The sequence below is a fragment of the Anser brachyrhynchus genome (genome assembly GCF_964034855.1).
Source record: "Anser brachyrhynchus genome assembly, chromosome: 1".
Taxonomy (NCBI): domain Eukaryota; kingdom Metazoa; phylum Chordata; class Aves; order Anseriformes; family Anatidae; genus Anser; species Anser brachyrhynchus.
The window spans coordinates 22134312-22151380 of NC_137694.1; the positions used below are offsets into that span (position 1 = coordinate 22134312).

The window sequence follows — 17069 nt, forward strand, 5'->3', positions numbered from 1 at the left end:
GCAGACTGTATGTCTGGGGAGTCCCATAACCTCCTGGCAGCCAGGGTGTTCCTGCTCCAAACCCAAGGGATCAGCAGAAGAGGGCTTCAAAAGAGCTTTTGCAGCCCTGGGCTGAAAGTCATGGGCTGAAATCCCCATGGATGGAGCTGAGAGTGGCAGAGGCCACTGCTACAGCCCGCAGGGCAGAAGAGAGCCATGGGGCAGCTGGCTTGGGGGGAGCAGCACAGAGACCCCCCCTCAGAGCCCTGCTCCCAGGTTCTGCAGGCTCAGTGGAGTCAAAAATTAATTAGACCTGAAGTGACTGGGGAGTCCTAAAATTGTTCATGTATTAGCAATTGCAGAGTCACCACAGGCACAGCATTCAGATGCTTGCTCTGTACCAGCAAGCAGACAATGGCAGCGATATTGACAGTAAGAAAAGTAGCAAACGGCGCCCTTAGTGCTTGTTCACTCACCTAAATTTCAAAAGAAGGAGGGTAAAGGAGCTGATTTCACCAACTCCACCAACAGCAGCCACAGGAAAGGGCTCACGTTGGCCCAGAATCAGAGGTTTATGGAGACAAAACTAATGTAGCGTCTGAGAATGACACTGTAAATGACATACAGAGTCCAGAATCAATGCTAGAATCAATGCTGACAACTGATTTGCAACAGTTCCCCCTGCCTAAGCTCACAGCATGTTTCTTTTTCCAAACAGGGACAATTCTTGATTTCAGTTGTCGAACAAAACCAATATTCTCATTCCTGTGTTCCCCAAAAGGGCACCAGAACCTGCTTCTTCTATGACACCCCATGGGCTGTGCTTTAGTGGAGTTCAGTGTTACGGGAGTCCATGCATCTCTTAGCTGGTGGATTATGAGAAGGAAGAAATCTGTTACAACGTGGATGATAGCAAAGCAGTTGTATTCACCAGCACTTACAAGAGGAGAAGTACAGGTAAGGTACCTTCAAAAGAAATTTCTCAGTGAATCTCATTACTGCATGCCCCCAAGACTGTGATAACCCTGCAACTTCAAAATCATTAAAAAAATAAATCATTACTAAAAATTTAGTAGCACAAACAAGTGATGTGAAGCCCTATCCTAGCACCTCCACCTCGTCTGCTCTGTTTCACTAGGTCGGGTAAACTGCTTTTTGCTTTCTCTTGATCTCCACAGGATGCGGCAGTCCTTGCCAAAAATAACTATGTTTTAATTTTCCTTCAAAATTCCCTTGAAGACGCCTGTGCTGTTTTAATGCCGGAGCATCACACATCCCTTTAATCCCTGCCTACATATTTTAACATTTCAAACACATGGTTATTTATAAACGAAAAGCCACCGGGGCTTTGGTGAGGTAAAGTGGTTTAGTTGGGACTGAAACTGGGGAGGGGTCCGGGAGGGTTAGTCATCATTTTCTGCTTTCAATCCCTTGCTCCTCCTCTGGTTTGGACCTTGTTATTAGCAGCAGCACTTTCTCACTCTAAGCAGGGCCAAGACGGCAAACAAGCCCCCTGCATGTGAAAGCGGGACGCTTCCAAGCACTAATTCAGCCGTGCGACCCTGCTCCAGGCTGTGCAATCAGCTGAGACGCCCTTTTTTGTAGTCTAGGCCTTCCCCTCCTCGAAGTGCCAAAGCCCTCCATGGAAAGCCTTTGGCTGCTGTTTTGTTCGCTCCCACCTGCTCCTGCAAGAGTGAGAACAGACGGGACCAAAGCGACCCCGTCCGCTGAGTTTTGAGGGGTATTCAGGGTATTACTGACACACCAAGCAGGTTACAAAAACTGTTGGGAGGGACAAAGCAGGGCACTTGAAAACCAGCAGCACTCCACCTAAAACAACACTTGGAAACAAGTCTCACTGCATACTGAAGGGGACGCAGCAGTTGTTCGCAATCCCCTCTCCTTTTTGGTTGTTGCTGAACAGCATGGCTAAAATTTGTCCTCCGGCCCAATTATACCACTCTGCTGATGCTGTAACAAAAGGAGAAAGAACCATGACAGAAATAACAAAGTAACCTACATTTCTAATGGCAGCAACAGCGGGACGTAACAAAATTAACTGCCATCACATGCAATTTTTATTTCCACTTCAAGCACCCTCTCCCTCTTTAAACGCTCCTCCTGCAAAAAAACCTTCCCTAAACTGGGCCTCCCAAGCCCAGCTACACCTCAAGCCTGCGGCAGCTCCTCTGGGAACCAAGCAATCTTTGGCCTTACCCTACGAGAGCTGGGCAGGGCAGGAGCCTGAGCCCAGCCTGCGAACCCACAACGCGCAGCAAACATCCAGCTCTAGATTTTCTAGGGGTGCTTGAGTTTTAAAAAGGCATCTGCCTCAGGTTCAGCTGCTATGTGCAAAGTGTCGGTACCGAAAATACTTGCATTCAGATTCAGAAGCGTGAATGCGCTGGAGCTCCAAGAATTATGTAGGATAACAACAAGAACATGCAGAACCGCTGAGAATTAGACTAGTTATTTGGATAAATTAAGTAGGTAGCAACTGTGAAAATGCTGATGCTAGCCATTATTTCAGCTTCTTAGGCTATAAATGGAGATAATTTTTACTTACCTGACAGGTGTGTCATGAGAATTAGCTAATATTGACACTTTGATCTTTAAAGTGCTCTGCCAAATATTAATTAAGAAAGGATTGTTTTGCACTTAAAAAGGTAGTGTTTTGGAGTTCCATCCCTCCATCCCTGTTTGGTTCCATCCCTCTCCCAAAATAGTAAAGAATCTACTGTTTGTTTTTCTACATATTCCCCAGGAGATTATTTTGGAGAAGCATGAGACAGACAGACTGACATGAACAGTTGTCTGCATTTTGTTGCAAGAATCTGCTCTCCTGCGGGCCTTGTAGCCAGACCTGTAGACATAGCTCAAATGTTACTGAACAAGGGGAGAAGGGAAACTGCCCATAACAAACACCTGTTTATACCTCACCTACGAGTATTTCTTACAAGGCAGGTCACCAACACACATATGAGAAGCTGAAGATATCCAAGTGCTGCAGCTACTGGTAAAGTATGGCCTCATTTCTCCACAAGGGAAAGGTGCCAACATATAGGCAAAACCGCAGTACAATTTCCTCTGTAGTCAGTGACACGAAACATGTCCAAAGCTATGTGATGCTTCTGATACACGTGCCACCCATGCACGCTGCTGCCAGAGACAGTGAGCAGAGCCCTGCCGGAGGAGTCGGCTCTCTCCCATTCTCTCTGTGCTCGATAATAAGGGCAGGACTTCCACCGTGGCGCCCTCATTGCAAAGATCTAGGAGCAAAGGCATGACATTTGGCCTTTACATAGCCCAGTGAATATGAACTCATATTAGAGGGAACTCAGAGATTGCGCTTGATAGCATATGGGAAAGTAGAAGCACAAGTCTCCAAATAGGCTGCTCTGCACACCCCAGAGAGATCATTACACAGGGCTTTCCTGTGATTGCTGCCACCAGTAGTTACAGCCTGACCTGGTGTCACAAGCTACTTGTGGTGGCAGCACGGGAGATCCTCTTTCCTTGATCTGCCGCAGTTTTTTGTCAGCCAGGTAACACAAAGATGACAGAGCCAAAGGGAAAGGAAAAAAAAAAAAAAAAGACAGGCAACAGGTACTGAAAGAGATCTCAGAAAGCACAAGTGTGAAGATAGATGTAACTCCTGCCTACTTCCCCCAAACTCCAATTAGAGACTTGGGTTTTGGGGTGAAAACAGAAAATTTCTACCAGAGCGTTTTGCAACGTGCACATCTCATTCTCACCTGATGCTCACGATGCACAGAAGATGCTGAAGAAATGTTACCCGGCGCTTCAGCAGCTTCAGTCCTACAGATCTAAAGACAGGTCTCACAGGTGATTCTGGGGTCTCAGCCTGACTGATTGTCACTCAAAATTTGCTACTTAAAGGAACTTAGGAATGTAGAAGAACTTAGGAAGGTACTGATAACAGTGTCTTATTATTTCTGTAACACTGCAAAGCTAAATTCTAAAAGCAAGAAAATACTAGAAATGAAGTTCCTTATGTGAATTGTTTCCGATAGTCCCTATGATGAGACTTTTTGTACCGTTCCCCTGCCTCATTTCATGCATAACACAGACATTACTTAATGAACTAGCAGCTCTTCAATATTTATTTTTCTCCTCATTATCCAGTGTGACTCTCTGCCTTATTTACCATGCTATCCAAAGGCTGCCTGGAATTATTTATAGTGTTCATGATACAAGAGCCAAGTCCTTATAAACAATAATTAGTTTTACAACACCCAGCTGGATCTTTAAAGTAAGGTGGACATTCTGGAGATGGTCATTGCTTTTTAGCAACTACTTTTTATACCAGTAAGCTTAAAAAGGATCTCCATAGACTTTTCAGAAGGAACCTGCCTGCCAGCAAGCAGAGCTTAGTGAGAGCACGTGACGTGACATGGTCCTCACCCTTCAAAAGCGTGTTCGAACCAGGCTATTTATGGTGCCGGTGCACACATTTTACATAACTAATGTTGAGAACAGCGAACAAAACTCCCCATGCTATGCTGAAGACTTATTCCGGGAATCTCAGATTACAAGATGAACAGCAAGAACCTAATTTTGGCATCTAATTAGGGCTGGGTGTTCTTCCCCCCCTTCCCTTTGCACTGTGCTCTACTTGACAGTGCCTGCTCCCCGCTCCCTAACTTGCACCTCCCCTTCCCTCCACTTGCATTCACTGCCTCAAGGTTATTAGGATGTATCATCAGCATAATGCAGAACAGTTATCAGTTTATCATCTCCTCCAGACCATTTTACGTTTTTCCCAGCCTTTCCCTACTACTTAAAAAAAGATGAAAAACAAACAGAGAAGTCACTCTCCCCATCTCTACTCTCCTCCTCCCCAGGTGAGGAAACACAGCAAACCAACGTTTCCCAGATTCCTCCACTATCCCAGCTTTGGCTTTCAGCTCTATGAAAACAGTCTGGAAATTTGTCGGAAAAGAACGGGGAAAAGAAGTTTTCTGAAAGTTTTTTCCACTTTCTGGCTTTATGGGCAGCTAAAGCCCAAATCCTGCCAGCTATCCTACTAAACCTAAGCTAAACTAATGTACTTCAAACCCAAGTTTAAGATTTCATTTGCAATTCTGACTAAAAATAATCATTTTATTTAGTATCTCGATGTGTTGAGTATCAAAGAGGATGGCCATAAGAGGAGATGCTGGATCTCCTGGTTTGGGGGCTCTGCCTCCAGTTTGTGAGTGACTGCAGGTTGAGCCACTGCTCTTCTCAGTTCCTGGGAAGTGATCATATTCCCTCTTGCTGGCTCCATGACTGTTTATATGAGGATGTCTCCATAGCCATGTCTGAGATACCAGACCAAAAGCAGATATGAAAAGGTATTTTTTCTCCTCTCTGCCTATACTTGTTAATTTCATGTTACTCCCCAAATCCCAGCCAACATGAGGCCAACTGATGCTTGGAAATTATTCGGTAGATATATTCAGAAGGATAAATCCCTACTTTTCATGTCTGATAGTTGCAACAGACAGATCAAAAAGAAGGTTTTCATTTAGGAACTCAGTCTACACATCCACAAAATTAAAATATCAGAAAAATAAGATCTACAGGAGATTGTATCCATTTTCACATCACGGACAAAGCGCTAGTATCCAACCTACCACATAGTTGTTTTTATTTCTCTGACAGTTTCATGGCCAGACAGTAATCACATTATCAATAGTCTATCCCCACTGAACTTCCTAAAGTACAGCTCTACTTCACATATTTTATTTGTTTTCATATACACAGATATATGAAATGACATTTTAACTGGGCTGTTATTTTTAGAATTCAACTGATAGTGAAATGGCTGTCTCCTGTTAAACAAGCATAAAAAAACCAGGACACAAATAAAGGAAGTCTGAATATTCTGCTTATTTCATAATTCTGAGGGAAGTGAAGATAAACGAATATTTTCCCAAGTTTCCCAGGAGAAACAGCCAAAGATCGAGTTGGTAAGAATAATGTGAAAGTAACTCTAAGAAAACTTTTACATGGACAAACTCATCACACACACATGGAACCGATCAAGAAGTACCACTGGCTATAACAAGGTCACTCTAGAGATGTACTTCCAGGGCCCTGAAGCTAAATTAAAGTTATTTTTGATTGTGTGCTTTGATTTGTTCAATACACACTGGGAGGTCTTAAGGATTTAGTTTTACATCTTATACAGGTTTCAAGCTGGGCCATTTACCAGTAATGCAGAGAGTAAATGCACAGTCTAGTCTGTAAATCTCTAGCTTAGGTACTAAGCTGAGACGTTGTCAAATCTTGGGACCCTCATTTCAGGAAGTCCGGTATCAGCAGACAACTCTATAGAACAGACAGATTTCACTATTTTCCTGTAGTAGCTCACTGTTTTGGTACTATTTTGGTCAGTTAGTAATTTTAGAAGACGAGTTTACAAAAAGCCATAGCCTAAAATTAGAAGTGCCCCAGCTCGTTAAGACTTTTAAGAGAGGATCACCATCCTACTTGACATCTAAGTCATGAATTCTGTACGTAATCCAGCATTTGGAAAGACTTAGCTGACTGCTTCCAAACTCATCAGGCAAGCTCTGGGAAATGGAAGGTGAGATCGTGGGAAAAATGTATTATGAAAAAAATACTGGAACAAATCTCTGGCAGCTTAAAGTTTATGACTATCACTACTCTGCACATCAGAGCCACTCAAAGCCTCCTGGGGTATGACTTGCAAAGATAGGTCTTTGCTTCACACACAAATATGTACGTACATATGCACACACACAGTCATGGAGTTCACATTATTATGAAATACAGCTAGGGAAAGCAATTACTTTAAGAAAAATAATGGGGTATTCACGAGCAAAGTAACAGTTTCAAAAGGGTCTAGAAAATGAACCAAAGCTCGTATTGTTAGAGAACTATTGACTCCAGGTTTGAAAAAGTGACCTCAAGTGAGCAATGATGCACTTAGCCTGGAACTTGCAGCCGCTGTATTTCATTCTAAATTGAATTGCCAATCCACAGTGCAATCTTCTTCTGCTATCAGCTCACATCTTTGGGGCAAGTACACAGAAAAATACTGTATAGTGGCTGCTTTATTCCAAGTTAGACTAAATTCTTTTGGAAATGGAAAATATGTCTGCGTTACAGAACTTAAGGATCCCCCTGGGTACGTATACAGGGGGTTGTGTTTTGGTTTTTTTTCCTTTTAAGGGCACTTAGTGACAACTTCATGTTGACATTTTTCCTGCAAGCAGTTCATACGCATGCAAATAATTTTGTATGTGGCCCCGTTAGTAACATTTTTGTATGCACTGCCTACAGACCCACATTTAAGAATACATATTAGACATTTTATACCTCATACGCACATGCACAATATTCAGATCCAGCATTCTCATCATGTCAAAAGTACAATGTTTAGTCGTATTTTAGGTAAATAAGGTTGCCAGTTTGGCACGATCTATAAAAGCACCAATATCATTGGTTTGCAAACGTAAGTGCCACTTACATGCTGCGAAATACTTACATTCACTTTTCCACTACTTCTTCTTTACTACAATCAAGTTATTTTCCAGGACAGCGTTTAATCTTCTCACTAAATAAAAGAAGGCAGTGATTAAAACTATATCCATATGCATTATGCTATGCTCAATCACCTTAAATTTATGAACTTTAAAATATTGATTTAAGATCATCTATAGTGTTCCATAAACTTATAATTTGTTTATATATAGTCAATTTTATTACATTTTAAACACAATTTTAGCACACCATAACTTCCAATCCCGAGGCTAAATGGGGCAATGTTCTGTATTTCAGTAGCTGCTCAGATAATAAATCAGACGGACAGTTGCTCACAGATGTACAACTAATTACTACAGAACTGAGAGCTCAGCTGATATATTACCAGAAAGAATGCCTGGCATTACAGATGGGGTATTGTATGATTTGGCACTCTTCTTGCAAGAGCTTGAACATGCTCTTATCAATGGCAGCTCTCAGCACCTCCCACGATCAAACATTTAAGAATGGAAGAGAAACAGTGTCTGTCCCTCTAGGGAAGGATAAAGTACCATCTGATATCATTTAACATTACTGTATATGCCAAAAAGTGATTAAGAAAGTGTTAATCTTGACTGTTCAGCTTGCGTATGAACATGACAACTGTCCTTAATAAAACATCCCCATCAATCTATGTAGTGAGTGCTGAATGTCCCAACCTGATTCTTACATAGATATTTATCAGCTCATTTTTGTAAAGCACATGATGCCCACTCAAGCAGTTCACAGCAAATGCCAACACATGCACTAAAAGATCATCAAATGGCAGTCCCCAGGGGAGAGCGACCCGAACACACAGCAAAATCCACCACCTCATCTTCAAAGCCATCTCATCTCCATGCTAGACGAGGCTGACTTTGAGACTTGCCTAACACTGGCTCCCCGGGGAGGTAAGAAATAAAGCTCAGCAGGACTTTCATTTTCCTCTTCACGTGCCCTGAGGCTGCCCAGTACTGAAGCGTGTTTATTTCGTTAATATTCGATGGGACTTAATTTCTTGTTTGCATTCCCCATATCTAGTTGCTGTGGCAACACATTCTTTAGGACTACATACATTCATCTCCTCCTGGAGCTCCTGACAATACAAATTGCTCAGCACTATGTGAGGTCCCAAGGAAAAGCTGTCTGAGGAACCTGCTCACTTACAAGGATGCTCAGGAAAACCATGAGATGCAAAACCATGGTGTGTGCTGTTGGTTTCAATATTCGTGCATGTCATTAGAAGTGACTTGAAGGAGTGTTTTCCACCCTGGGAGGCTGAACATCCAAAATAGGAAGAGAGGCTGGGGAGGGTATGTAAAATGGAATGGGGTGGAACAAGGATAGGGGACAGATGTGGAGAGAAGGTGCAAGGATCTTCCACCAGGAACATGAGGTGAATATCAAACAGTATCAAGGTGAAAAGGACGTTTCAGGTCAGGACTTCCCTTTTTTAATAAAGAAGGGAAGACAGAGACAGAGGAGAAGAGCAGGGTGAGATATTTAGACCACGGTTGGATGATATGACCTACAAGGAGAGAGGAGCTTAGACTGGAACCGCTGGGACAGCATGGGAGGTGAGGCCTAAGTTAAAGTTGGCAGCCCATGAGACAGACAAGAGTCTTGGCTTCAGGACAAAGCGAAAGGACAGATTACTTTCCAAGTCTTATTAACAAAGGAAAAAACAGACCTGGTGCAACTTAAGCACATAAAGGAAAAGGAAATACAGAAGTAAAAGGAAGTGCTAGGGGTGTGAAAGATCATATTCTCAACAACAGTTGAGAAGGAAGTAAGTGGTGGTAGTAAGCAAGAAAACAAGATTTCATCCTGACGAGTTCTCTTTCTATGTCTGTGTTATCTCTCTCCTTTAGAAACCCTTTGCAAGCTTTACTGAATGGTGTTTTAGACATTTCTTGAACAGTTGGTTCACAGCTCAACTTTCCACTTACAAGTGATGTGCCTGCAAATGAGAATTTGGCTGTGCCTGGAAAAGGAATAGGATGCTGTGAGCTCTGATGGTTGTGTCCAGCCAGTGATACTCCCCGTAATAAAAGCATGCACCCTGCTAATAACATGGAAACTTTATTTATTGGGAAACCAGGTTCAGCCACAACCAAGGAACTGGCAGAGAGCAATCAGGTTCTGTATGCATCAGCTCTCACATGTGTACCCTGGGCATTTTAGTCTACAGTTGGTAACTAGCTGTGCTAGAGAAGGATGCCACCAAACTGTACTCAGATTTCTGCGCTATATAATATAGGGAGCCTTTTTCATAATAGGTTTGGGACATGAGCCAGAAATCTTACTCGCTGTCTCCCTACTTATTCAAACTGAGTCATCAGATTTTCCAGGTTTCTTCACTCCCAGACGACACACTGCTTTGGCTAGGTTTAGATGGACGCCGGTTGTACCATCTGCCACAAGGCTTCCTGGTTTTGTTTAGTTTTGTTTTTTCCTTTTACCTCCTGCTTGTAGCACAACAGCTCTTTTTCAGTGTCTTACACGGAACACGCTGCAAGGAATTCATCTTTCATGGCATGGGTTTGGCCAGCTGGCTGGACAAAAACAAACACTTGAACTATGGGAACTAAAATACACTTTGCTATCAGAGATCCTGAGAGCTGGAAGCTCTTGCAGGCTGACTGAAAGTCAAAAGTACTTAGATGACATAGTCAGCTTTCTTTAAAGCTGACAGCAACTAGGAGCACGAACCAGGAGCAAGTGTGGGGTGAGGGGACACTCACAGAAGCTAACTTTACAGTCCAACAAGGTTGACCTTCACAGAATGGTTGAGGTTGGAAGGGAGCTCTGGAGGTCATCTTGCCCACCTTTCTTTCCAAGGGCTCAAGAGAGAGAGTCCTGCTACGGATCACCTTCTGGAAGAGGAATCTGGCTTTTCTGAACTATTTTTTGGAGGAGACTCCCTCTCCCCTCTATAACTACAGAGGGAGATATATGGAGATGACTGCCATTAGACTACATTTAGCTCCTATACTGCCTCACTCCAATCTGAATGCACTTAAAAGCTCCTGCTTTTTCACGACAAAATTTTTGCCTTTCAAATCAAAAGACTTTCTTAGGAAAAAAAGGACAAAGAACACCATGGACATGTAATGTAGTTGAGACTATCAGGACAGGTAAATAATCCAGCACAGCTGCAAACAAACTCCCTATCCTGCAAGAGACCTCTTGCTCTTCATGCAACTTGTGTCTCAGTAAGTAGGGGGAATGTCTTTAGGTACTGTCATTTCAAAAAGATGGTTAGCCCAGGTTGATCAGCTACATTTAAATGTTGAGTGAAGCTCCAGTGCTGTGGCTCCTGGAGGAATGGTGGCTTCTGAAAGCTGCAAGGAACAAATGCAGCACTCGTCCTACTGAGCCCACAGCCAGTGCTGTTAAAAGTACAAATGTATTAAATGCTATTTTTGTTTATTTGCTTCTAGGGCTAAAAACAGATTACAAACCACATTTCTTTGAGGCATGTTTTTGTCTGTTTGTTAGAAAGGGCACACGCTGGGTCAGGGATAGAAAGTTGCACTATCCGGTTCCCAGACACAGGCCTTACTCCCTCGAGCTTCAGCTCTGAGGAACATATTGAGCAGATACTTTTCATACAGGCATTTACACACCCACAGGACTTGTATTTGGCTGTTTAGCTAACAAGCGTGGTGCACTCGATAGTTCTGAGCATGTAGGATAACACTTCCAGGATTTCTGTTTTGAGCTTAAATTTGAAAATGGATCCTCACATTTTGGTGCTAGGAGCGCTGTGTTACAACACCAAGATCGTGTCCATATGGGAACAGGACACAGAATTTACTATTGAAAATTTTAGGCTGGTATTAAATGTCAGCTTAAGACCCAAACATTACGGTGTATTTACATTTCTAATTAACTCTCTGTCACACTGCTACACTGCAATGCCCAGCTAACTCTGCATCTTCGCTCACCTTCAGCTCCCTGTTTTAAGTCGTTCTTGGTCATTCCCTTTCTGCCCTTTACAACTCTTTGACCTCAGAGACACCGGTTTCACTTCTAACATACAAGCTCCAAAGATTTATCACTGACTTCCTTTCTGTCTCCTCCACTTGGCTACCTCAGGCTTCGTATCATCATTTTCTGGAAGCTGCTCGACATAGCTCTACCTTTAGTACACTTACATCTAATACTGCTGAAACTCTTTCTTTTGCTTTGGTTTCCAGTCAAACCCACATCCTTTTGTCCACAAATTTATGTGCTATGAAAAGACCTTGATCTCCTCTGTGCAAAAATTTGCAGAATATTAAAATGACGATGGAAGTGTTTAATATTGCTGGATGTACCTCAAAAGAACCACCACTTTCACTAGGCCCTTTCATTTTTCTTTTCCTGTAGTTTGCAGGGAAGAGAAAAAAAAAAAGAAAAAGGAAAAAAGAAAAAGCATATATGCTAGAGTTTTATGTTCTTAAAATTTAAGTTAAAAGTCTCAGACCAAAGTCTGAGTTTTACAGATACAATACAAGAACAAAGACCAGCATAACTCGATAATGAAAACCAAGAATTAGTATTCCATTAGCCTTTCTGAATATCCTTCACTTCAGTCTAATGTGACTAAATACCTTATCTCTTTATAGACTTTTCCACAGAGATTTCTTGACTACGGAATTAAATGCACTAGCCACTTTCTCTGCTGTCCCTTCTGACCAGCCTAGAAAGCCTACCTGCTCTTTCAACAGTATTTCACTGCAAAGATCAAATAGCAAGAACATGCTCTTTGAACTGGTTGAGGTCCAGTATCTCACATTTTAGGACATAGAACTGAAACAAGTATCAGTGAAGGAGTGGTGAGGCACACTTTTCCAGCCTGTTCAAATTGTTATTTAAAAAACCTTACAGTTGACACTGGACAAAATTGTACCCTGCCATGTTGCTCACATAAGGCAACAAGGCCCCACTCTGACCAGTATAGAGCCAGCACCTAATGGTGATCCATCAGACCTTGATACTCACCACGCGGTCTGGCATAAGGATTTCATCCAATGCAAAGCAACAGAGAAACAACCCTAGTTTCTCAAAAGCTACTTGAGAAACTCTTAAACCTCACTTCCTCATCTTCTACCGGCATATAAAGCCTGGTAAATTTACAAGAATAAGGATACCAAAAATAGGAATACACCTACCAAGAACAGGAACACCTTTTAAGCCTTTACGCAAAAAGCTATTTTAGAAAGATCCACAGCTATGAGACACAAACAAGATGCCTGATAGTGAGCTGTAATATAAAACAAATATTGGTACCTATTGGGATGGTCATTGTAACTCACTCATGCTTTTTTTTGGTTGTAAATAACATTGTTGTCCCAAACTGATACCACAAAAATCATGCTATGATGCAGTAATGCATTACATGCTATAAAAATCATGCAGTAATGTCAACTGTATTAGTTACCGGTGAATAATAGGAGAGGCAGATTTTTAACACAGTGATGGCTGTATGTTTTTTCTTCATGAAAATGAAACTTTGCATATCTGATGAACTCCTGGTTAAGTATAAAAATACCTACACTAAGTATAAACATACCAGGCTAGTCTATGCGACAAGCTCAACACTGTATGCGAGCCAGAGAATATGAGATTCTTTCTACATGATAGACAGATCAATACGCATTAGAAATATCCATGCTTTTAGAGTTTTTTGTTTTGTTTTTGTTTTGTTTTGTTTTTAATCTGCAACTTGAATGCCATGGAGTTAAGATGATAAATTCAAAATCATAAACAATACAGTCTATGCCCATGACTTTTTAATGCTGTTTGGCAAATCGTTGCAAAATGAACCCCATGAGAAGCAACTTATCTCATGGTACAGGATGTTTACACCTGCTAAATCTGCTAGTTTCTCTACACTCAACATAGCCAAAGGGAAAAGGCAGGCTCTTCCAGAAGGCAGTGGAAAGCGGGCTTCTTTCTCTTTCTGTTGGCTAGAGAGGCATCGCAGGTGCCCAAGTTAGGAATCTAATATATTAAAGCGAATATCCTCTTTATATAACAGAGTAACAGATTATTAATTTTGTGGCCTCTGGCTTAAAAAATAGTAATTAGAAGTTAGTAAAAAACTAATCAATGCCTTTTTTTTTTCCTGATATACTCTGCATAAATATGCAAAGAGAGTAAAGAACGTCTTGTTAGCTGCTTAGCACGGCCTCCTCAGTCCATACGATGACCACAGACAGACTTCCAACAGTTTTCTCATTAGTCTTTTCTTTGAGCACTTTGCTTTCTCCGCATCTGTCAGGAGACCAGAATGGGCTCTCTGAAATTTCTGGAGACAGATCTTTTATTTATAACTCATGCCAAGCAATATTGGCTGCCTGGGAGCAGGAATCAAATCTCTAACTATTAAGTAAACACTTGCTGCAGACTTCATATTCTAGCTAAAGGTTAATCACCAAGCAGTTTACAAAACATGAGCTAATCCAAAGGCCAAAGGTGAAATCCTATGGTCACTGAAGTACGTGAGAGTTTCTGTAAAGCCAGGATTGCTGTCCCGATTACGTTGTCTGTCTGTGTGCACGTGTGTTCTTATAAGTTCACATGGTTCGACATAGGAAGAGGCTACAGACGCAACCCCCCCACTCATGTGAAAGACAGGAACCACTTGCACTTCCACTTTTGAGAGGCAGTGCATTTAGCTAGCCTCGCCCAGCTGAAATACACTTCTGTGTACCTGCCCTTGAAGGGGACAGCACGCTCAAGGTCCACAACAGACAAGTCTTTACTGCCCAAGGGACAGACCATAAAATAAATTCAAACGCTCTTTGTGCTTGCTGTTACTTTCTTGGCCAGCTTTGGACAGCACTGTTTCCAACATGTGAGCACACAATTTCTCTCCAAAGGCCCCCCGCTTGCTCTGGCAGCACAGGGGGCCAAGGCTCTGCTTGTGCAGCCTTGCCACTCGCACTGACATTGTGCCACCAGTGGGAGATGCTCCCCAGGTCACTAGCATCACCTGCAGCAGGTGGACACCACTTTCCAGCAGAGCAAAGTTTACTGTCAGTTTTCCAGGAATTCAACATAATACTGGCACAGTCAATAACTCCTGCACTCAAAATCACCCAAAGCTCAGAAGTTCAGTTTTCCCTTTACTTGGCTCAAAGCATTGATCGATGCCTACTCCCTCAAAGTCCTAAAATGATATTGCCGTTTTCCTCTGTTCCCAATGACCCAAAAATCTTTTTTTTTTTGTTTTTTTTTTTTTTTTTGTTTTCCTCTCTGGCCATGGAAGAGAGGAGGCATACAGGGAAGTGTACTGAAAACGAAGGAGACTATCATCTGTATTTGTGCTGACCATAAATACTGGTATAAACACAGACCAGTTAATAGACTAGCTTTCATTCACCTACAGATTTCAAAGTGCTGAAGTAGCTCGATCATTTCAAAATACCAGTAAATATCTCACTGACAAGAATTACCACAAATCTCCGGTATTCGAGCTATGTGCAGACTTACAGGTAGCTCTGCTCCCGCTATAAAATATTCTACAGCTGCTGCTTTGGCTTAAAACAACCTCAGCAACAATTCCCCCCCCCCCCCCCCCAACCTCCCCTTCGCAAAACACAGCTGTTAACTGCAAACTGAAGAACACAAAAAAATCACCCAAATTGCCCAATGATCATTACTGTTCAATCAAGGTAAATTGTGCAACATCCACGGACACTGCTTCAGAGCTTCCCATCTCAGAAAAGAAAATCAGTGTCTGTGGTATTACATCCCCCCTTCATCTTCATGAAGCTGAAGGCATTCCACAGGCAGTTTTATTTCTGAGAGCACTGATTTTCTATCGATCTGCTCTGGCCTGGATTTGAAATAGGATACTACATGAAATTGGATCCTGGGAGCCTCAAACAAGCCCAGGCTTGCAGAGGAGGTTAAACAAAAGGAAAAAGAAGTTTTTTTTAAACACACGGTGCTAGTAAAACTAATTTTAAAGTGCCCTCTATTTCTCTCGACTGGAAGTAATATATTACCTCTATAAAGTCTTTTATATCAAGCTCTTTAAATTCTTTATTACTTATACAATACCGTTGGTGCACACCTCGCCTTAGAAATATGCATTTTAATGGTCAACCAAAGCAATCCAAACCACCAAGGTAATTAAGACTGCTTTAAAATTGGCTTCACTAGCAGACTTCTACCTTTCCCCACACATCTGACAAACTCCAGCCCAGTCCTGCAGTCCCTTAATCATGCAGTCAGTGGAAGGACTTGCACACGAATTTAAGGTTTATTCCCTAAATTAGAAAACACAGCCTGCCGTATTGGAAAAATGAGCAGGCATGGCAGTGGGAGTGTGAAGAGGGAGAGGAAAAAATGTTAAGAGTAGGAAGGTAGAAAGGAGAAAAGATTGTTAAATGGGGAACATGACATGGATGAGACAGAATAAGTCACATAAGGAAAAAGCAGCAAAGGATGTCGTGGAAACCAAAAGGAAAGCCTGAAAGGATGGAGAGTGTATCCTGAACACTGCAGGTTTTTGCTTTAAATGTGTTTGCAAGACATTGAACAGAGAAGAAGGTGCGGGAGGAACAGTTAGAGATAGCTAATTTGAGTGTAGAGCCAAAGAAAAAAAAAAAAGGAAAGGAAAGAAAGTAAAGATCACCCAGGGTTCACTTCCCACTCCCCCAGCCTGGGACGCTAATTCCTCTGGAGCTGAATCTGAAACGCTGTGAGCATTCCTGGCATGGTAAGCCTTGCCAGAGCCCCACTGAAAAGACTGGTGAAGTTTTAGGTGTCTTGTTAACTTTATTTTATTTTTGTCTGGAATAGCTCATTGCATTGCAAATTTTATATATTTTGTTTGTTTCTAAGAACACAAGTAAGAAATTGCCACAAAGCCTGCTTTGAGGCTTGATGGAAATTTCATCTTTCTAACTGAGAAATGTGTAAAAATCAGAACGTTCTCATTAATACAACAGTAGCCTCTTGCTGGCCAGATCAGCAAGCAAGAGAGCTATCAAGGTTTAAATACCAGGGATGTCTCATTTGTCCATCAAAACTAAGGAACGAGGCAACGCTGCCTAATTATCAGCATTACAAGAACACTGCCCTCCTTTAAATCAAGCACAAGGGCTCTTCTCCATCTTCAGAGCCTCTCAGAGAATCTGCCAGCTACTTTTGAGCCCCCCCGTTTCCTCCGTGAGCTTTCTTCCTGATCTGGAGTCCTTCAGAGCTGGGAACCAGACCCCCTGCCTTGATTCCCATCATCTGCACCTATTTATGTCAGCAAGCCAGGCCAGCTGGCCTCCTGCATCTGCTAGGAGTATATATGCTCTGTTACCGTGCCCATCTTAACAAAACAAACATGACAGTAAAAAGTCCAGTAGAGCCTTGCCTGCCCGGTTAGAACTTGCTGTCAGCTTAACCTACCTGGCTTTGAGGAAGCCACCCCTGCGCCTCCCCTGCTCCTGTCCCCGAGGCGCTGTGCCAGGGCAGCTGCCTGGCCTCCCCGCGGCACCCCGCCTGCGGAGCTGCCGCCTGCTCCTCTGCAAATAATTCAGAGGTATTGCTGGGCTCGGAGAAGG

At 42.4% G+C, this 17069-nt stretch overlaps 1 protein-coding gene across 9 annotated transcripts in view; it reads right to left on the reverse strand.

Moving 5' to 3' along the window:
* The window catches only part of PLXNB2 (plexin B2), a 259864-nt gene that overhangs the window by 108206 nt on the left and 134589 nt on the right, over positions 1 to 17069 (reverse strand). For 7 of the 9 annotated variants that reach the window (XM_080598192.1, XM_080598189.1, XM_080598190.1 and 4 more), the window contains one exon: positions 7499 to 7567. The exons of 1 other annotated variant lie outside the window; for it this stretch is intronic. In XM_080598192.1, coding sequence (XP_080454318.1) covers positions 7499 to 7500 — 2 coding nt within the window. In that variant the 5' untranslated portion in view covers positions 7501 to 7567. Of the gene's footprint in view, positions 1 to 7498; positions 7568 to 16914; positions 17051 to 17069 lie in introns of those variants that run through there. One more of the 9 variants, XM_080598196.1, reaches the window with a different exon arrangement.